General features: G+C 42.9%; 1 protein-coding gene across 7 annotated transcripts in view; it reads right to left on the bottom strand.

Annotated features, from left to right (window-relative positions):
- The window catches only part of ARID1B (AT-rich interaction domain 1B), a 438,832-nt gene that overhangs the window by 24,046 nt on the left and 392,090 nt on the right, over nucleotides 1–22,696 (bottom strand). For 4 of the 7 annotated variants that reach the window (XM_012451755.3, XM_064360518.1, XM_064360519.1 and 1 more), the window contains 5 exons: nucleotides 19,219–19,364; nucleotides 12,338–12,447; nucleotides 11,459–11,617; nucleotides 4,461–4,670; nucleotides 1,244–1,448 (listed from right to left, as the gene is read on the bottom strand). In XM_012451755.3, coding sequence (XP_012307178.3) covers nucleotides 1,244–1,448; nucleotides 4,461–4,670; nucleotides 11,459–11,617; nucleotides 12,338–12,447; nucleotides 19,219–19,364 — 830 coding nt within the window. The remainder of the gene's footprint in view (nucleotides 1–1,243; nucleotides 1,449–4,460; nucleotides 4,671–11,458; nucleotides 11,618–12,337; nucleotides 12,448–19,218; nucleotides 19,365–22,696) is intronic. The other 3 variants (XM_012451772.3, XM_064360521.1, XM_064360520.1) reach the window with 1 other exon arrangement.

Consider the following 22,696-nt stretch of genomic DNA (forward strand, 5'->3'; position numbering starts at 1 on the left):
TTCAGTGTGTACACATTCCACCTGTTACAAAGGTATTTTCAATACAGGCAGAGGTGTCTGGTGGGTATCGTATATACTCTAGACCTTCTACTCCCCAGCTACTTGGCTTTGGGCAAGGCACTTAGATTCCACAAGGCCTTCATTTTCTTACGGATTTTAAAATAGTTTCAGTGTCACAGGGCTGATGTGAAGATGAAATGACAGCACTTAGAAAAGTACCTGGCACACTGGAAGTGCTCAGGAAACATGGGCTGCCAGCCATGCTCAGAACAAGCTATGCCCAGGAGCAGTGGGTACAGCCACACCTTTAGACAGGGACCAGGAACAGTGAGGCTACATGCTGAAGGTCACTGACTGGGAGCCAGCTACAGAGAAGCGAATGGTCCGGTCTACTGGAGTGAGCTCGCCACCTGGCACTAAGGCGTCAATTTCTTCCCACCTCTACTATTGCATTTATCAGAATTATATGATTTAGCAATTTCAAATTTGAAATCCAAATAGCAGAATGAAGGCTAGCAGGGGAGCTGAAAGGAATGGGAGGGTCTCGGTTAGTGGGGAGGAGACAGAAGGGAGCCAGCAGGTGTCACTGGTGCAGTGTGGCCTGTGAGCACGTTGGTGATGAGCACTGCACCCATTCCTAAGACCCCTGACTTCCAGGACAAGGCCGCAATGAACACCTGTTTCCAAAGCGAGGCTGTGTGGATCCTTACCACGACAGTTCGCTAAATTCTCTAGAAGCAAGGACTTGCTGGGCAGGGGATACTAGAAGCTAAGCCCAGACTTCATTTCGCTAAAGTTCAGTGCTGCGGGTTTCCGACAGGCAGGGCTGACCCAAGCTGGCTGTCAAACCAGCAGGGTGGCACTTCCTAGACGTCCTCAAGTGTTCAGACAGGCCACTGGGGATCGTTATTTTGTGTAGAGGTAGAGGGAATCTTTTGGAATACTTATATAAGGAAAAAAACTTACATGGCTCAGAATCCGAAAGCCTGTTTTGATTAATGTACAGCAAAAGAAGGTGCCTTCCAAGTACCCACCAGAAATGGCCATATCCCAGAGTTTATTTTCTAGTCCCTTAACATTGCCAATGGAAGTCCAATTAAATAAACAAAACGACACCGGAACTGCCGCCTCTCAAAGGTCCCGAGTGCTCTGTTGGCCTGACTGTGAAACGACCTTCCCCAAACATCCCAGCCCTGGTGCCTGGGCTTTCCTCTGGGCCAATGACTGCAGCGCCGCCACTTACCAGGAGATGGCGGCTGGAGCTTGGGCTGCTTCTTGGTGTCCCCGGTGCTGAAGACTTCTGGCGGGGGCTCCTCCCCACGTTCGATCTTGCACTCAAAGGCAAACAGGTACTGAATATACTGCTTTTTCAAGGAGCTCGCTGCACTACTTGAGGTGCCAACGTTTAGGTTGGTTGCCAGCTCACGCCACTTCTTGTTTTTATTAACCTAGCAAAGAAAACACAACACGGCAGGATCATTGGTTTGCAGCAAAGTGGCTTGTTTAAAGCCAGGAGACAAAAAAAGCACTTAATGTCTTGGTTTACTTTTTTTCATTTGCCGCTTTTAACTAATGCTCATTACTCCCACTCAGGAGTGCACAGGCAGCATTTACAGTTATAAAACCATTAGGGAACCTGCTGATGGCAAAGAAAAAGCTCTGCTCGGAGGTCCTTCTGCCCGCTGCGTCTCCCAATGCCTCACGCTCATCCCACCCCGCCTCCAATTAAGGAAAAAGGGCATCTCAAAACATTTAAAAAGCAACGGCAGCACTATTTTGCAATTTAGGTTTTCGGGCACTGATGTGAAAGTGTTCATTCCAGCAGGTGCAGGCTCTCAGGAGTAGGCCTGTGATTCTGGGCCGCACCTGTCCCCTCACCCCAAGACTGCTGGGGGCGTCAGGCAAAAGCAAAAGCAGCACCCCGGGCGCAGGAGAGTGAGCCCCGAGACCAACAGCCTCCAATGTAAAAAGCCCAACGTGATGCCACTGACCACCAGTCTTGCCGACGGGGCGGGCACAGCCCTCCCTGTGAGGTGCTCTTACTCAGGGAGGCTTAGGCTGGAGGCAACACAGTTCTAAAAGGAGGAGGAAGAAAGAGAACTCCTGAAATGCGACATCAAGATCTCAGGCATTATTTTAACCTTTTGATTCCCACTTGGGAACAGGTTAAACACACGAATGAAACATGAAGATTTGCAAATAACTTGGGGAAGGTTTTGCCTTTTGAAGTCTCCTGCGTTGTGTAGCACGGGAGAGGGTACAGGGACAGTGGTTTTTAATGAAATAGTACATTTCTGGATTCAAACTTTCTCACACAGCTCTTACGTCCATTTGCTTAGTACTCGGTGGTGTATAATGAATTATGAACGTTCCCTGAGATGCCCGCCGCCCTCTTCTGGCACTTAATGTAGGGCTGCAAACCGTGAGTCTGTGGGTAGCTTCAGGAATGGCAAGCCGGCGCTGCTCAGAATGACCTAGGAAGGAAGGCTGGGAGCGGGGCTTTGTGTGGTTGCAGCACCTGCTCCCAACCACATCTGATGCCCACGAGGTAGAGAGCATGATGGTGTGTGAACGAAGATGCAACCCAGCTACATTCCAGCAATGCTCATTAGTCAAGCCCGCACAGAGTCTCGTTGACAGACCCGGCCTGGCTATATACACTGCAGTCACAGTAAGGGCAGTAGCCAAACGGTACCTATTGTGTGCCAGCTCATAAAATCTAATCGTTTGAGCAGTCTTGGTGATTCTAAAAAATCAATGTCAGAAGGGGCTAGATGCAGGGGAGAAAGGTCAGGCGATTCCAGGAGCAGAGGGCAAAGGAGTCCAGGTGCAGACGGGAAAGGTCAGGGGAGTCCAGGTTAGAGCGAAGTATGTCTCAATCATTCCCTTTGCTGACCAGCACTCACACGTGGTATTCCATGACTTAGCAGCTGGTTAGGCAGAGTCTTGGGCAAGCTCTAATTCTTTCTGTCGTAGGTCTCAGTCCCCCATGGGATGGATTAGGCACCTAAGGGGAAGGCTAAGCACAAAGAAGGCCTCCCCTTTCTCCCTTGAGATGCAGCGCTGAGACCATGGAGGCCCTCAGGACACCTGCAGGGCAGGTAACTTGCCCTTGGATGGTCAGTGACCCCGGTGTAGGGCACCTGATTCTGACTGCCTGTTAGATTAACCTGGGCACAGAAGGTCTCATTTCATTGATGTGGGGTGGCAGCCCAGGGACTGACAGCTTTTAAAAGCTGCCCAGGCCATTCAAATACACAGCTAGGCTCAAGAATCACTGGCAAATGGAAAGAGTACGTATTTAGAGTCAGACAGATCTGGCCCCACCACCTACCTTGTGAGTGTCCCTGGGCTACAGCGTTATTGTATTTTTAAAAAATATATATTTTTTTTATTGAGACAGGGTCTTGCTCCGTCACATAGGCTGGAGTACAGTAGTGTGCTCAAAGTTCACTGTAACCTTGAACTCCTGGGCTCAAGCGATCCTCCCACCTCAGCCTCCTGAATAGCTGGGACTATAGGTGTGCATCACCACGCCCGGCTAAGTTTTTTAGTTTTAATGGAGACAAGGTCTTACTAGGTTGCCCAGGCTAGTCTGCAGCTCCTGGCCTCAAGTGATCCTCCTGCCTTAAGTTCCCAAAGTGTTGGGATTACAGGTGTGAGCCACCGCATCCAGTCCTGTACTTGATTTTGTTATACAAGAGTTTTCTCATCTATGCTTTGGGGCTGGTGACTCATGTATTTAAGAAAGAGGCTACACAGTGAGTGCCTTTTCCCTGTTCCTATGACAGGGCATGGCCCTACAGCTAGGCTCCTGATTAAGGAGTGAGGGCTATAGTGAGGACAGCCCGATGCCTGGGCAATGAGACTTAAGAATGCACTCACTCCGAGAGTGCAGCAAGCACATGGTGACAGCTCCTTAATCCTGTACCCCAGGCAGCCCCCATCCCACCTGAGGCCTAGCCCACTGGAGGTCACAGTACTGGCCCTCCTAACTGTCCGGTTGTTGTGGGCGTGGTTTGACAAGTATGACTTAATTTTCTTGATAACCTGTTCTGGATAGTGGGAAGCAGTCAATGTGACTTATATCTGACAGATAATTAATTCAGTCATTTATTAAACATTTCTGAGTATTTACTATGAAATACTGGCAGATTCCAGAGAATTCTGAAGCTGTAAGGAAACCTATAGAAAAATCCAATCTGGCCCACTGTATCAATGAGGAAACTAAGGTCCAGGTACATGACCTGCTGAGGCCACACTGTGAGTCGGTGGCACAGCCAGGGTCCCCCAGCGCTCCCTGACAGCACACAGACACAGGCTGCAGGGAGGCGATTTCCGCCCAGGCTTAGCTTTCCCTTTGTGAGAAAAAAAACTTGAGTCCACACATTGAAAGAAAGCCTCCGTATGAGCTTATCCATAACACTGCCTTCTTCACTCCCTCCCTCACTCATTCTTACCTGGGCCAAACCCCCAATCTCTTTGACGCAGACATAGAGTCGGAACAGGTCTAGGGGCTTCTTGCCCACAGCAGGCAGACTCGAGACAGGAGAGCCTCTCTCTTCCATGAAGGTGAGGTATCGGTCGACCCAGAGCTTTCTCTCTGGCTCATTCCCCAGCTCATACACCTTCGTGATCTTCTCCCCAGTGGTGGTGGAGGAGCTGGACTTCTAGTACCCAGAAGCAGCATGTGAAGGTGGGGCATGGGTGGGGAGAGGGAGAGGGAAGAAGGGGAGAGAAAACTAATGAGCTAACAAATATAAGAAGAGAAGAGATTCAAAACTACTGCTATCACACAACAACCAGGAATGAAGGCTACTAGTTCAGGCACAAACTATACATCTTCTTAATTAGAAATTTACTTTTACTTTAAATAAAAGGCCCAAACTCCCCATTTTATGCACTTTAAAACAGAAACAAAAAAGAACAAAGCCCCTTTTGGATATAAGCGTTGAATCCCAGAAGGCAAAATTCCAGTGACACCTCATATTATTTTTAAAAGTAAAAGGGTTCTAGCTCATGGAATGATCACAGTGAATTAAAAACTTTACATGTGATATTATAGAGCCCAAAACACTAAATGGACTCTTCCTTTTCCTTATCAAAACAAGAACGGCTAAAGGGCGTCTTCATTAAAATGCTACAGTACCTGGAGGATGAGCAACCACACGGTGCTTGCTGAAAAATACAAGGTAGATTCCCAGTCACAGGAACCAGTGGTGTGGGCTCTAAACTTGGTGGGATTTTTTTTGTTTTGTTTTGTTTTAGATAAACTAGGGAGCAACCAAAACTTTGGGATTTATTCATGACAGCTGGCTTGCCGTACTTAAGACTGCTTGAACTTCTCTGTCAAGGTAACAAACTATCAGGTAACTGTTCATTGCTTAAGCAAAAGCAACAGACTGAGACATAGACTCCACGGTTTAACCATGGGCTATTTCATATCCCAGCATATCGATGGATAAACATATGCATTTACTTTTAGGCCCATGTATTTATATGCTCGTGTGTTTTATACTGACACTCTAGTTCTTGGGTTTTTATGTATCAGCTTTTACCTGACTCTAAAATATCAAGAGTTGCCATTTCTGAACACCTGAAGCCTACCCTATGGATTCCATAATCTGGACAAGTAGGTGGGCCAACTGTTTTTCTTCCCTTTCTTTTATATCTCTATATTTGTAAAAATATTTACAATATTTGCAATACCAGGGTTATTGTGCAAAATCATTTCTCAGTTCTCAATAAAGATTTCTTGGAACAATAATTTACTTCATTTATTTATGTATACCTAGGTTATTATTTGCAATATAGAGCAATGATTATAGAGAGAATTCTTTTTTTTCCTTTTTCTTTATTTAGCTTAACAAGAACTTTAAACATATTTCTGAAAGTTTAGGGGGTTAAATAACATGACTGCCATTGAGGCTAGATGTTACCTTATTTAGCAAAATGATCTCCAGTAAAAGTAGGTCCCTGAGAAAGGATGCCCGCGAATGAAACGGACACGGCACGTGAAGCAGCCGCTTTCCCTTTGACTAACACGTGACTCTACAGAGTCACTGGGCTGAGATTCTAAGCCTTCAGCTTTAGGATTACTGAGGCAAAACATCTTTATCAAATATATAATGGGTGATACAGCTGATGTAAACAAAAAACGTAGAATGATAAAAATAGTTGTTTTATATTTTATATTATACTTTGATGCTGAGGCTACACTTCAAGTCACCTAAAAATTACTTTAAAGAGCTTAAAATATATATATGTATACATATTCATATATGTGTGAAAATATATATGTCTATAAACCCATATGTACACTTAGAATATAGAAACTATATATCCAAATGATATGTTTTTAAAGTTTCTTTTCCAGATTCTCGTATGCAAGGCCTACTTGACTAGGAAAAGCGGCTGTTCTAACACACTTTCCACCAGATTCTCACCCGGACAGCACCTCAGAGGCTCTGCCATCATTAACGGGACAGTTATTAATAACAGGTTTCTAAATTTCAGTATGGAGTTGTTTTTTTTTTTTTTAATTAACAAGATAGTTCTTATTAAGAGGTTTCTAAATTTTGGCATGGAGATTTTTTTTTTCCTTTGGGGAGTTATACTTAAAAAAATGGGTCCAATGTTTTTCAAAAGTGAAAATTTGAAATAAGAACATGAGGAAAAAACCATTAAAATCTATAATCAGGTAACAGTAAAACAACTTCCCTCTTGCATTTTGTTTGTAAAAAATTGAGGTAAAGGTTTGAGATTCAATTTAAAGATAAGACAAATAAAAGCAATCATTTCCATTTAAAATTGCTCCAGTTAGCTCATCTAATAACCTGTTTGTAAAATCCAGCTGCCATTCCTGGTTTGGTTTTCTCTAAACCGAAACTGGGGAAGGGTTCTGGATGAATAATCATGAACCGAGCAATGGGGCACAGAAATGCTGGTTCCTGCCTCTGAAGGGACTGGATTCTTATAAGTTGGAATAAGCCTGAGATAATGATGTACACAGTTTGACTATATACTAACTTTTCTCTCCTTAGTTAAATAAACTGAAGTTTAATTAACTTGTATGTATCTCAATCTGTTGTAATTTTAGAAAAATGTAATGAAGATGGTTTCTAATAGAATAGTTTTATTTTTCATAATTTTTAGATCTTCTAAAAAGCATTTTTATGGCACCATAATGTAGGAAAATGCATCTGCACGGAATTGACATGGTCAGGCCTCAGTTTATGTGATAAATCCCGAAGAGGCCTCAAGGCTGCCTCGCTAAGCTAAACCAGGGCCTCAGTTTCCCCACTGCCACACTCTTCACTTTTCCTTTGCAGCACTATGTCACACACTACATCAAACTGTATGTTTTGCACATGATTATCTTTCTGACACCCACTTTTCCGACTAGATTCTAACTTCCACAGGCACAGTTTATGGGATGTTGGGGATCACCAACGCTTAGCGCAGTGCCCTGCATGCTGGAGGCTGTGATAGCATTTTTTTCCATGAATGATTACTCCAATGGACGAAAAGTGTGTGAAGAGCCTGGCAGCATGCTAACAGGAATTAACAGCTGATTCAGATATCCTATAAACAGGATTTCACTGAGCACAGGGCGGAGTGAGCGTGGGCAGTCTAGTAAGGCTGGAGGCTGAGCAAGGGGTTAGGCTCTTACCAGCACTCAACGCCTCCACCCCAGCTTAAGGTTCGCACTGGGCAGACCATGACCACAGCCAGTATCCGGTGTCCGAACAGAAGGCGACTAAAGACTTCACTTTCATCACTGACCAGGCTCCAAACATACTATCCTTGTTCATAGACACTGGCTTTGGATGAAGGTCTTATTTACACACCTCCCACTGACAGTGGGCAAACAAACTCGCCCTTCAGGAAGATGGCTTCGCTCTTCCCAGTCACTAAGGCCTACCTAGTACTGCTTCAGTGTTGTAAAAATTGTATCCTACGGCTGTGAAACTTTTGTGGAGGCAAGAAAAAGGAATGGAAATTGCTGTAAAATTACAGCAAGACATTATTATGGTGCCACAAATGTTTTCCTTGCATATACTTTAATTAAGCCTATAAGTACATTTTCCTCAAGTCTTTTAGGCAGATTTACATTTCAGCAGTCTTTACCATATGCCTGGTAATATGTGTATGTGTATGTGTATGGACAAATGTTTATTTTTATTTTAGAATGTTTTGTAACAAAACAATGATGGTTCACAGCATACTGTCAAAGCATAGAACATCTTCATCATTTTGCCTTTTCCAGACCTGCTGTTAGACAGGCTTTATTGAGGACACTATTAAGAGCAATTTTAAGTCCAAATTGAAGTGGCATCTCAGAAAGAGCAGTTAACTATTCCAGGGTTGCATGTATTTGCAGTGATTTGATAGCAGAGATAATGTAAGGTCCTTCATTATACTCTCCTTTGCTCCCCTTTTTGAGTTAGCGTCTCATTCAAAAAAGTGGCTGTTTTTTCAACACAGAGCAATAGTCTGACATCTTCCACTACTGTGAGCTTCATTTTCTCTTGTTCCTGTCTACCACAGGAGCCAGAAGTTTGCTCGTAAATCCTTAAAACTATTTATGGTACAGGAAGAAATCATGTATATGGAAATATTTAGAAAAATATACAATTTCAAGTTGAATTATAATCAGAAAGCAAAGTTTACAATTCAGTTTGCTATTGTCTTACATTAAAGGAGAAAAGTCGATTTTGATAAAGTTTTCTACAGTGGATGGAGATAATCTAACTAGTAAATTAAAATATTGTGACTATCTCAAGCTTTCTTAGAAGTCAATGAAATTAGCAAGATGAAAGTTTTAAACAATATAATATGGTCTACTGTTAGTCTTTGTTTTTAATACGTTCTTATTCTTAATTATTATCTTAAGTTTTTTTGTTTGTTTGTTTTTGTTTTTCAAGAAGGAGTCATGCTCTGTTGCCCAGGCTGGAGTGCAGTGGTGCAATCTTGGCTCACTGCAACCTCTGCCTCCCGGGTTCAAGTGATTCTCCTGCCTCAGCCTCCCGAGTGGTGGGGACTACAGGCGTGTGCCACCACGCCCAGCTGATCTTTGTATTTTTAGTAGAGACGGGGTTTCACCATGTTGGCCAGGATGGTCTCGATCTATTGACCTTATGATCGGCCTGCCTTGGCCTCCCAAAGTGCTGGGATTACAGGCGTGAGCCACCGCGCCTGGTCTATTATCTTAAGTTTTGAAGATTATCATTTTTAACCTCTGAAATTCTCCCTGTGGGCCAACACACAAATACTTTTGAAAAGTTATCTAAACCCTAACTGTTAACTTGAGAGCATTACTGATTCAGAAATGCTTTTCCTATTAAAAAAAGAAAACAAAACAAAAAACCAGGGTAGACTATGAGGGGAAAACACACAATGTTGGCTGCCTTCTGAGACTCAAAGCAAATAACATAAAAACATCAAAATGCAGGAGTCGCACCCCTTCCTGCTAGTTCTGATGGACACATCCTAGAAGCACTCTGTCTGCTATACCCATCCTAGAAGCGCTTTGTCTGCTATACCCATCCTAGCAATGTCTGCTATACCCATCTTAATTGTGCTCTGTCTGCTATACCCATCCTAGAAGCGCTCTGTCTGCTATACCCATCCTAGCAGTGCTCTGTCTGCTATACCCATCCTAGAAGCGCTCTGTCTGCTATACCCATCCTAGAAGCGCTCTGTCTGCTATACCCATCCTAGCAGTGCTCTGTCTGCTATACCCATCCTAATTGTGCTCTGTCTGCTATACCCATCCTAGCAGTGCTCTGTCTGCTATACCCATCCTAGAAGCGCTCTGTCTGCTATACCCATCCTAGCAGTGCTCTGTCTGCTATACCCATCCTAGCAGTGCTCTGTCTACTATACCCATCCTAGCAGTGCTCTGTCTACTATACCCATCCTAGCAGTGCTCTGTCCGCTATACTCATCCTAGCAGTGTCTGCTATACCCATCTTAGCAGTGCTCTGCCTGCTATACCCATCCTAATTGTGCTCTGCCTGCTATACCCATCCTAGCAGTGTCTCCTATACCAATCCTAGCAGTGCCCTGCCTGCTATACCCATCCTAATTGTGCTCTGTCCGCTATACTCATCCTAGCAGTGCTCTGTCTGCTATACCCATCCTAGCAGTGCTCTGCCTGCTATACCCATCCTAGAAGCGCTCTGTCCGCTATACTCATCCTAGAAGCGCTCTGTCCGCTATACCCAACCTAGAAGCGCTTTCTGTTTCATCTCAGGGCTGCAAAATCGAAATGTAGCTACAGAGAAGGTAAGAGCGAATATCGCCCTTTCTTCCTCTGAAAGGGAAAATGCTGGTTATCCTAGAGCTGCATGTGAATTTTACAAACATTTAGTAGAACAACCAACTCTTCAAACCTTCAGGCTCTATCTGTTTAAACCAGTGAATGGATAATTAATAGCAGCCTCCTTTTGGGGTTTTGACTGGATTGCCAGATTCTGCACAGCTAGGGTCTCTTCCCTCCAACCTGCCTTCCTGAGCCGTGCTCGTCAATACATCGTCTTACAGAAATGAGCATGTTAATTGTGGCTTCTTGGCAAGTAATTGCATGTTAAGTTTTTTTTTTTTAATCTTTTGATTCTTTAAATGAATGTAAAATAAAGGTTACTATAGCACCATTACTTTTTTTTTTTTTCCCCTAATGGCACAGAATTTCTTTAGTAGGAAACTAAAGGTCCAATCCTAGGGTCAGAAGAACACTGAGGCTTAAAAAATTCCCTGATACATCCATGACATTTTTGTTATAATTTATCTGTCATAAAGAAATCAACACTAATTTCAAGATTATCAGCAGTCTTGTGCAGAATTATTCTATTTCAACTGATTCTAACATAGGTACACATTATCAAATGAAAATTTCATTCGTATGCTAACATTTCTTCTATGTTTTTATTAATTTCAGAAAATTGGGTTGAAAATAAAGCAGGGCTGATGTTACACTACACCATACCCAGACTGACTATTTACTTCCTTCAGGTAGGCAGTTTTGAAATAGATAGAACATGCAAAATACAGGTCAGGGGCCAAACTTGTCATTACGTCAATGGCTGCTATTAGTTCCCATGTAAATGGAGAAGTAACGCATTTGAAAAATCTTCTACAAGTGCAGAATGGATTAGACATTTTAGAAAAGTCACTGTGTGAAGGAGTTTCGACCCAGTTAACACACTCGCATGCTTTGTATAGAGGTGCTTCTTTATAACGGCTTTTTCATTACCAGTTATCAACTTCTTTGATGTACGCAAACCTTATTCATTTTGTCACTAATATAATTACTTATAAAGAAAACCCTTTCATGGATAAATTATAAAGAAAAAGTCTTATAAAACAAATAAACAAGCAAGCATTCAAGTAGAATTAATTAATTATCAAAAAACCCCAAAAAAAACAAAAACAAAAAAAAACCAGAGCCACTTACAGGGCTTGATGGAGTCTTTGGCCAGCCTGGGCTGCTAATGCTATCACTTTCATCTCCATGAAATGAGGAGATGCTAGCAGAGCTGGGGGACATTGGGGAAGGGACTGGCAGGTTGCCTGGGGTTGGGGGCTGAGAAATACCCTGAGAGCTGTGGCTATCCTGTGGTAGAGGAATAAAAAAAAAAAAGTGACAAAGGTAGGGCAAACTTTATTTAAAATAACAAAAAGTACATCCACTTTAACAAACTAATTTTTTATATATATTATATATATATATATATAAAGACATGTACAAACAAACACACAAAACCACACATAGATAAAGGTATTAAAACAACATTCTTAATTAGTAGAATTGGGTAAGTCTGCTGGATGCTGGAGAAGGCCACTCGCCACCATGCTTACTTCAAGCTTACATGGAATGCTAAGCATGGGTTACCCCTTATGAAAGAAAGAAAAAAAAAGCTGTTCACCTTATTTATCAAATAAGGCAGGAAAGCAAAAGATTAAGTATGTTGTTGTTGCTGAGGCGGCCAAAACAGGAAGCTATAAACTGAAGGCAGAGAAAATGGCTGCAAAGTACCGAAACCAGGCAAGACCCCTGCTTCTCCCCACCCCGAAGCTTCTTTCTTAGGTGGGTCTTGTCCCTCCACCCATCTCCCTCAGCCATGAGTTAATGCCATAAGAACTAGTAACTTTCAGATCCACACCATGAAGGGGCTGGGGAAAGAAGAGAAGACTACAAACATGTCGCACACAATGAAGGCATGCAAAAGAGACCAAACGAAAAAAAAGTGTCGGCCAACACCAGTGAGAGAGGACGACACGCAGCTTTTTGCTAGGCAGACCCCACATTGCGTGCAGAGGCGAAAGGAAGTACCTTTGACTTGCTCTCGGGCTGTGGAGTGCCTTCTTCTTTGCCGTCTGCTTTGAGAGGCAGGGGCAGTTTGGATTCACCAGGAGACATCATATCTGCAAGACCCATAGATGCTAATCGAAAACAGGAGAAAGAGTTTAGGATTAAATGTGTGATTCGTCAGACTGTGTTCCTGCCAGCACAAGTTACAGAGTGAAGCAGGAGGCACTCGCGTTTCCCTTGTAGGAAGAAAAGAAAAAAGACATTGTAATGGGGAGCATATTAATTTCTGAAATGCAAATAGCACCGCATTCTGGCAATCCTTTTTTAACTAAAAAAAAAAGGGCAGGCATTCTTTACGCTTAAGACCCAAACCACTGAAGGTCAACTTACATCAATATTATTTTTTCAAAATTATTATACCTTTAAAAGAGTAAGCAACAAGTGAAAATAAGGCAAATGTTTAAATTACTAATCAGGTGTTAGAAGCAAATGCTGGTGTGCACATTTTTTACCTAAGTACTAGAAGATTTAGCGCCTTCTTCATTTCATAGGTACAAATAACCTATAGCTTGCAAAGTTATTTGACATTTCCCAGTGTTTCTTTTGAAAACCTTATCTATTGCATGTGGTCCAGTCCACAATAAGGGAAGACAATCATAGCAGATAGCTTCAAAAACAATAATTAAAAATAAATTGTTGAAGGAAAGGATTTCCAATTACTTTGCAATGGCGCTAGGATCCTTTCAGTGTGTCTGAGAGCCTGTGGTCATCAACCCTCACAGCAGCTCAACACCCCAGGTCAGAGGCCCACAGCAGCTCCAGAGTCAACACCACACTTTCTGACCCTAGGCTCAGAAATCCAATCAATTCTACCTAGGCTTCAGCATGAAAGGTTCACCAAAGAACAACCGACTTCTACACATTCATTGCAGATACCAGCAGACATTTTCAGGTTAGAAATATGGGTTTACATATCTTTTTAGTGGAAGAACAAGGCTACAGTAAGGAATCAGTGTAGCTATCCAGGGAATAACAGCTGAATTTCCACAGTACCCCACTGTGAGAACCATCTGCGCAACACGGGGCTGCGAGTGAGGCACCGACCAGATGTGAAGAATCAGGGTGAGGAAGAGAGGGAAGGAAAGAGACGGGAGAGAATGATGAGCCTTGCACAGGAGTGGGAACCAGAAACCCGGCCTATTTCAGATGAAAATAAACCTGAGGTTCTATGAACAGTGCCCATTCTACATTCTGCAAATGAAAGTGCTGGCTCAACCGAGGCGGGACACATGTAGCGTAATGTGCCAAGAAAAAAAAAAAGCTTTAAAAAAGGCTCCGCAGATTGCCCACTACAAAATGATTATTGCACATATTCATGTATTACTATGTTTTAGAAAATAATTAGTTTTAATTACAGCAGTGAGAGAGTGAGCAGGCTCTGGTGAATTAGCTGGCAAGCTCTGTGGTGCTAATTTGCTAATATCGTTAGCATCACTGCAGGTTGAGACCATAGGTCCTGCCAAAAAAGCCTACCCTGCCACGTGCCCATGAGTCCACATCAGCACACTCAACAATGCACTCTGAAATCCCGTCTTTTCCACGGGCACATTGGCTGGTTTTTCAAAGCCCATTTGCAGCCCAGTCAGTCCTTAAAGTCATCACAACACACACAAATCGTAATTGGGATGTTTGTCTTTTTTTCAAATTACTTTCAATACTTAGACTTTAAGAACTGGAACAAAAAGCTTTTTCAAGTGATGCAGCTGCAGAGAAAAATCTATTGGGATCAGCTAAAAATGCTGTTATTTTTGTGAATGTGTGAAACCTCAAGCAGCTGAGAGATATTACACCGCGAAGCCCGCCTTGTTCAAAGCAGCGGATTGGACTGCTTCCACGCAGTTTTGTCTCTGGGGTCTAACGAGATATGAATTAGTAAACCTGTACATTAAAAAACACTCTTTTCAGAAGAAGAGAAGGATAAAAGAGCAGGATGAGTGAGAAAAGAGGGGCTTGTTTATGAGAGTCCGCATGTCCTAGCTGGCTGACTCCGAGCGGGGTCAAAGGAATGACAGCCAAAACAGTTCCAGAGAAAGCAGTCAAGTCATGGCCACATGGCTCCGGCGGCATCGAGCTTCTCCAATGGTTTTAAGTGATAGTTTTGTCAGTATTTACAATACATTATGTACGAATATTATTTTGAAAGTAGGAAGAGTAAGATTCTATTTTACGCATTAAATGTGTTAGCGTACACAAAAGCAACTTGTAAGCATAAAGAACTAGGCCAATATGTATTATGGAAATGACTGACTAAATTTACACTGATTTGAAAATCAGACTTACATGAATATAAACATATTGTTGGTCTGAAATTCCCCAAATTTCTTCATTCTCTATTATATATTTTAAAACAAGCATTTTGGGTGTGCGAATATAAAAATGATCAAAAGTGGGACTGTGCTATTATTTTGAGAGATAAACAGGGATAGAATTTACAATAATACATAGTTCTATTTAATATTTCTGCCTTATAAAATGTACATTTGATTTTACTAAATGGATCAGAAGGGCTTTCCTTACTGTGGCTTTTACTGTTTTTTTTGTTGAAATGCTTCTTACTAGAATTCTCAATGAATCACGGCAAAGAGCCGTGTGCCTCCCAAGGCAATGGGCCTCCGGGGCACCACTTCTCCTTTCCCGGAAGAGAAGGGCCACTACTACCAGCTGCTAAATCAAGGCACTGTTCTTTCTCCTGTTGACATGAGTAATCCGGTATGTAAAGTTCAGACATAAAAAGGGGCAGTAAAGAATCTGTGACTGCAGGAAGCGCTGCTTGAGTACTGTAAATACCTTTCAAGCACCAGACTCTGGCTTTACCACTGAAATTTAAGAACTAGAATGATTTCTTAAAGAGTAAGTGTGGGTCAAGGTCCTAAGGCAGCTATTCCACACTGGATTGAATATATTCAAAATGAACAGAAAGAACATATGACATGAGGAAAACCGAACTTCAACACTCATGCCTGCTTTCTTCTGCTTCCTCGACTCAGTCTCCTTACAAAGCCTGCAAAGTCATTCCCAGAAGATGGTGAAATAGGGTGAGAAATGCACAGTTCTTCTCTTTTCATGGTAATATACCAGACTGCACAGTATCTTACTGTTTTTGAAAACACAGAGGGCTGATCTATGTATGTACATCTGTGGATGTTTGTGACTATGTTTACGAGTGGAGAGATACGAAGTCCACCATGAAGATAACACACACAGGGTCTGGGAAGGGCTTGGGAGATGCGTTGCTCGCATTGGATCTGCAAGGCCTGGAGGACCCTCCATGGGGCAGGGTGGCTGCCGAGCACACTGGAGGCCCTGCATGCCCTGTCACTGCCACCAGTGCTCCTCCCCACCATGGCCACCCCTAAGATGCTGGCTGTGCCAGGTGGCATTCCAAGGAAAGCAGCTCCCCCAGCCACCTACAGAGTCTGGAGCTGTCCATATACTTTGGCATAATCTCAGGATGTATTTTCCTCCAGTTTAAGAGATTTGGTTTTCATAATTTATCAAATCCTTTTTATCAAGCCCTTTGTATATGGGCGGAGGGCAGCAATTCACCTGAAATCATTACCCTAGAGCAAGCATGCAAGTGACACCGCAGCAGCCTCTACAGACAACCCGGACCACTGGCCCCTCGGAATGGCGTTGAAGCCCCAAACCTTCCTTTGTGAGAGACCCTAAAGTCCCAAGACAGAAAACAGTGCTGATCCAGCTGGAAGATTGATATTCTAGGCATAGTTTTGTGAATCTTTTCTTTTTTTAAATTTCAAAACAGCAAATCATCTGGTAAACAGCTAATGCTCCACAAAGCTGGCGGCAGATCTGCCAGGAGACTGGTGAGCAGAAGACCTCCAAGTCGGTGGTCCTCAAGCTTCAGCTCGCATGCAGGAAAACCACCCATGGACGCAGCCAGGGACGCGGATTCCCGGACCCCCCTCAAGAATTCTGAAGGGAGCCCCGGAATCGGTAGTTTTTACAACCACTGCAGGAGGTCTGGAGGTGGGTGGTTCTTGCTTTTTGTGGAAGTGTGACTGCCTTTTTCTTTGTAAAGGCCTACCGGGGCTGGCATACCCTGTACGGGCAGGACATGAACAGGACACTTTGCGTTTGGGACTTGAGCAGTGCTAGGTTAGCAGAAGGACTCACTTCTGGAATGTGCCCAGTGCTCTCTGCAAGGAAGCCTGGTTCCAGTGGCACATACGGCCGCTCCTGTACTATTTATAGGTGACAGTGGGAGAAACGCCCTACATTTTGTAGAGTAACGTCTGGTGAGGCAAACTTAGAACCACAGATGGTAGATACATTTTTTGGAATTTAGATGTCCACTTTAAGATGATGTTTATATGCAGACAAGTATAAATGACTAATGAATATCATAAAACTAAACACAAATAAGTGAAATCTAACCAGTAACACAAGTGTTGTATTACAGTGTATTTAACAAGGGTATACATGATTTGCAATTTTGCCCACAGTAATAAATAATTCTAACCTTTTAATCTAAAAAGTTGAAACAAAACCGAAAAAGCTCTTTTAGAGGGAAAAAGTCCTGCTGCTTATCATCCTACTTTCCTTGGCATTTTAAGTGAAGAAATAGTTGTCATATTTATACTCGCACTGACTCACTTAAATAATTACTTGCTCACTGAAGCCTGTAACAATTTGTCACTACACAGGAGGACTGTTTTTGGCCCCGTACACTGTCTACAACACAATGGTTTGAACTCAGCGAAGAGAATGCTGGAATGCAGGTTCAGAAAATTCCATAGCCGGACCTGGCCATCATTTGTACTGTCCTCACTTTCTCCAAAAGTGTATTTTGATGTAGAAATGCTTTGCTGTTGTCACTGGTAATTTATCTGTAGGGGTCTAAACCACGGAGACGGAAGTGACGGTAATCCGACCCTTTCTGGCCCATCTCTCATGCAGTCAGGTGGACACTCCTGTGCCCTGTGGCTCACCCGGGCTACGCCGCAACACTCTGTGTCACTCCTGTCTCTCTGAGAGATCAGAACGCAATAGCGGCAGATTCACGTATAGCCGCCGCCAGGTGTACAGCCAGTGCCACACGGTCAGTCCCCCTCTGATGTGCATTTCACTTAATAAAGCTGGAATAAACCCAGATCAATGTGCAGCAGAAAACTGGATAAATGTCTAAATTATTAAAAATTCAATGTTTCAAAATGTACCATGCAGTAAAAAATATACTACTACCCCCTACAAAAGATCATGAGGATAGATGGCCTTTCACTGAGCAGATTTCCTCTGTACGGAATAACGAATAGCTGAATTATCTGAATAATAATAATAAAAAGAAACCCTCTCTGTGAATCTCCATTAAGCTGGCAATTCCTTAGGAATACATAAATCTTCTGAGGCAGGGCCCCGTGCCATCTGTTTGTTGTTGGTTGTTTTTGTGGCTCTGGGGTCCAAAGGAAGAAGGGAAAAATGAGCACTGCTAATAGTAGGTGAAAATTGATTGTGTGGTTTCAATGCTCTAAAGTAATTTTATTCCAGCAAGCCAGACAAAACATAGAATGTCAAAACCCAGTACTCTGTTACCTGGGCCAGCACTGGTTAGGAAAAGAGGAGGCTTCCAGCTAACAGGCTGTTTGCGAGCTTTCCACCTTCATCTCAAATGTGAAACGTCCACCAGGCTGTGGTGGATAAGCACTCAACAAGGCATCAGGAAGGGCTATTTTATTTATTCAAAAACCTTCGTTTTTACCATTAGTTTCTATGTGTTCCTCTTTCACAAATCTTTCAAGAGAAGTCACCATGGAATGCCAGCCTTCAGACAGGTCCCAGAAATCAACAACACAGGAGCTCAGACAAGAGGCGAGCCCAGCCTCTCGCCACCTGTGCCGCCTGACAGAAACATTAACTTCTGGGGAGGCCTTTCAAAGACAGAGAGGCCAGAAAGGAGGCAAAAGGCAGAGGGAATGAACAAAGGTCATTAGAAAGAACCAAGGCTCTAGCTCTCCCATGCACTCCTAACGCGTGGCGGGGCGTTGCAGGAGACACAGTGGCTGAGCCCCGCTCTGCGGTCCCCGAAGGAGGGAATCCTCCAGTGAGATCCATTCAACACGTGAGATAGAGTAACAGATGGCCTGAAACACACAGCACTTTCTCACAGAAAAAGTGGCCCTCATTGTCTATAGGTAGTTATGGAACCCGAGGAGGCGGTTCAAAGGTCTTGAAGAGTCTAAGATCATGTGAGATGGGCACAGTTTTAGACACTCTCGATATTTTCCAAACCTCGGATACTCATCCACTGCACTCAGCAGACATGATTTTTAAGAATGCTACCGTGGAGATTATAAAATGGGTTAAAAGAACTAACACTATGAAACATTTAAAACAGTTTCCCAATAGAGACAATCTGCACATAGTACTTAGGAAGCAGCTACTTCTGAGCATACAGATGTTTCCCTAAATGTAAAAAGCACTTCAAATCCCCCTTGCTCTGCCCTTCCAGCGATTTCCCCTGAAATGTGAATTTGAAATGTTCGTCTCCACCACTACCAAATGGAGATAAGTTGAGGATCTGCCAGTACTAATGACTCCCAAAGAGAAAGAGAACTTAGTGTGTATATTTACCGATCTCCAATGATACTTGAAATATGTCCATGTTATACAAATACTGATTGAATAAAAATAATTTACATAAAATACAATGTAATTCTCAGTCTTAAATAGATGGAGCAAGTTTCTGAGAAGCAGAAAAGTAGTGTGATTCCCACTTTCGCCAACGGATCCGTCTTCTCGAGCTGTTTGGGCAGATTCACTGGTGGAGCCTAAGAGGAGGGGAGGGAAGAGAGACAGGCTCAGGTGCACAGAGCTGCCAAGGTTACCTGCCGAGCTGTTCACCATGGCGGGTGCCATGCTGTAGGGTGGCGCCTGCGTGTTCATCAGGCCGGAGCTGTTGTTCATGGGCTGGCTGTAGGGAGAGCTGGAAGCCATAAGTCCACTCTGGTTCATGCCGGGGAAACTGCCTTGCCTACAGGAAGAGAAAGCACAGCACACATATACCGACCGTGCACATGAGCAGCGGCATGCCCTGGCAGTCATTTCTAATAACGCATTTATGTAAGGGGTGGGGCTATAATTTTTCATGTTTGTGTAAAACAGATTGGAGAGAAAGGCTGAGATCTATTGCTAGGTAACTCTTCAATACACCCTTTAAAAATTCCAACTATTACAAGTTCTGCAAATAAATTACACATTTTTAATCATGTCAAGTGTTCCAGGTTATTATTTATATAGAGGAATATAAGCAAGAAAGGGGGAACTTGAAATAAGAACAGGAATTACAAAAGCAAGCAAAATTCACTTCTGACTACCGACACTACTTAGTATCCTCACATAAAAACCCAAAGGCTAAGAAATGAAAAACAAATGGGCAGTTTGGGAATGTTTTTTAAAAAAAACTTCTTTGACCTAAATTTTCTGATATAATGAACATGGGAGAAAGCAGTTCCGAAACTCTCCCCAACCCTACTATTTAACGTTGGTAATTAGGTTCTATTAAAAATATACCAATTTCTCTACATTAAAACGCCACAGTAGACATCAGACTTCCATTTCTTGTTGGCTGGGCTTTTTACGTCAGAGGAGGATGGGCACTTAGATCAGCTGTACCTGTCCCTCACAGGCAGTCACCTGTCCCCATGGTGGTCAGACCTACGAGATCAGCTGTACCTGTCCCTCACATGCAGCCACCTGTCCCCATGGTGGTCAGACCTATGAGATCAGCTGTTCATGTCCCTCACATGCAGCCACCTGTCCCCATGGTGGTCAGACCTATGAGGTGGTCTTGGTGACTTAGCCTTGTTAGTTCTGTCCTATACCCTGTCAGAGTTCTCTTCACTCTTGCAAAGAAGTCAAGGGTATTCTCTGATCTGAAGCAGATAACTGTCACACAATGTCACTTCTCTGACTGTTGGTAATGAGATGGGGGAGAGGGAAGAGATTTAAATTGCGCAGTGGTGTAGAGACCCCAGGGAAAATTACAATGCCCTAAAAAGAGAGTTCACCATTGTCGTCAAGCTTTTCTTATGTAAAGAGTATACCTTTAAGAAACGTTTCAAAGTTTTGGCTAGTCATGTTGCATCTTAGGGGTACAACCTTGTAAGAGGGTAAAAATCCACAGAGACCCTGCCTATCTGTTCCAAATTAATTACAACCCTCTCCACCACCATTTAGCTATCACTTGCTATAATAGCTGATATTTTAAAATGAGATCCTTTAATCCTTTAATAGATTAATATAAATTTGTTTTTTTGAGACGGTTTCACTCTGTTGCCCAGGATGAAGGGTAGTCGTGTGATCTCAGCTCACTGCAACCTCTGCTTTCCCAGGCTCAGGTGACTCTCCAGCCTCACCCTCCCAACTAGCTGGAACTACAGGTGTGCGTCACCAATGCCCAGCTAAGTTTTGTATTTTTGAAGAGACAGAGTTTTGTCATGTTGCCCAGGCTGGTCTCGAACTCCTGAGCTCAAAGCGATCTGCCCATCTTGGCCTCCCAAAGTGCTAGGATTACACACATGAGCCACCACGTCTGGTCCACAAATCATTTTTAACAAAACCAATAATACACTGTTCCTTTTGTGTACCATTTTCAGTGGACTCAACTGAAAAAAGTCTGTACAAAAAGTTCAAACATGAACCATCCGAAAAATCAAGCTACCAAAGGTGTAAGTGGTCTCCTTTAAATATTAGACAAACTAGAGAAATTCTGTACAAACTAATGCTCCATGATGGCTTGGGAAGAATATTGTTAGAAGCTGAAAGGTTCTTAGGTATGAGGGTGGCTCAGGGAGAAACGGGTGTTACTTTAGCCTGTAATTCTTAGCTTCCTGAGGGTCCATTTCGAATAACCGCAGACTGCTAAATCAGAATTAGAATACCCTCTGGAGTTCACTAAGAACAGATCTGAGATTATCCAATGACTTCTAATTAACCTCTAGGTCATCACATACTTCTGCACACATTGCACAGTAGCTATAAACATATCCCTACATGGTTCGGGGCTTTACGTCATCTGGTAGAGTGTTGGCATTAATTCATCATCTTGTAGAGTGTTGGCATGAAGGGATACTTAGACGTATCCCTTCTGAGGTGTTCTTCAAACAAGGGACAATTTAGCATTTATGCAACTGCTCCAAAAATGGCACCAGTTGGGACTGCTCTGAGTTTCTCAGCAGATCAATCACTGAAGAGCACCTTCACTTGTGGACGGTTATGTTTTCTGGAAGGCTACTTCCATGGCCGTGACTGCCTCCAAGTCACAGCCAATTTTGGCCCATTCTCCAAGATGCATGGTAGTGGCCCCTGGTCTGTGATGGCTGCCCTCGACACTTTCCTGAAAGGAAGCCCTGCCTCTCCACTTAGTTTCAGCTATGCCATTTGTAGCATTGAGCTCTTTCTTTTTTGCATGTTAACATAATGTATGCACATCTTGGTTCTTCTAGGTACAGAAGCCTCCTGAGGGGAGGATCTGGGCCTAATTAATCTTTGCACAAGAGAGTTACTAAAAAAAAAAAGAATTGTTAAAGGGATGAATTACTAGAGAACATTTTTATTCTTGTAAAAAGGCATTACAAAGGATGGTCGCCTTTTCAAGCTTCCATTAAATTCTATCTCATGTATCACTAATGTGTATAAAACTAATGGTTCCTTGAGACACTTGTTTATACTAAGGTAAAAAAGAGAATCAGAATAGAAAATCCACCGGGCAAATGACTGAATGAAGTAACGATCCAACCCTAATCTAAGACTTCTCCCCCAAGTCAGCACTGTCCATCTTTAATCACCAGAAGATGATGAAGGCATACATTACAGGTTTTAAGAAACACCTTTAAACTAACAATGCCAAAAAAAAAAAAAACAATCAAAGACAAAGGTCTACGCCTTGGATGTCAGTTGCTGGTTATAATGGTCCCTAAAGCATATCTGTAGTTTTAAGTTTGGTTAAAAAGCCAGGGCTCTTGACTCTGTCACTGGAGCTCTGGGAGCTTTGGTCCTTTGGATTTCAGTCTTTACAACTGAACAAGAGGGCCTGGCAATGATTGTGACAGTAATTTATTATTTACAGCATGCCTGGTGCAAATTCTAGGCATACAATTTTAATGTTTCAAATTCCTGGAGGAAGGTAGGTGGAGTTATGCTCATATATTAATAAAGGTGATGAAGATCAGAAAGGTTAAGTAACTTGCCTAAAGTCACACAGCAAGTAAGTGGCAGAAACAGAATTCCCCAAACCTACTATCAGTGCAGTATACTCTGCTTCTTTCTCTGTGGGACTCTAACACTGCTAACACTCAGTGAGAC

This window comes from Aotus nancymaae, unplaced genomic scaffold, assembly GCF_030222135.1.
Source record: "Aotus nancymaae isolate 86718 unplaced genomic scaffold, 86718_ANA_hifiasm-v0.15.2.pri h1tg000040l, whole genome shotgun sequence".
NCBI lineage: Eukaryota > Metazoa > Chordata > Mammalia > Primates > Aotidae > Aotus > Aotus nancymaae.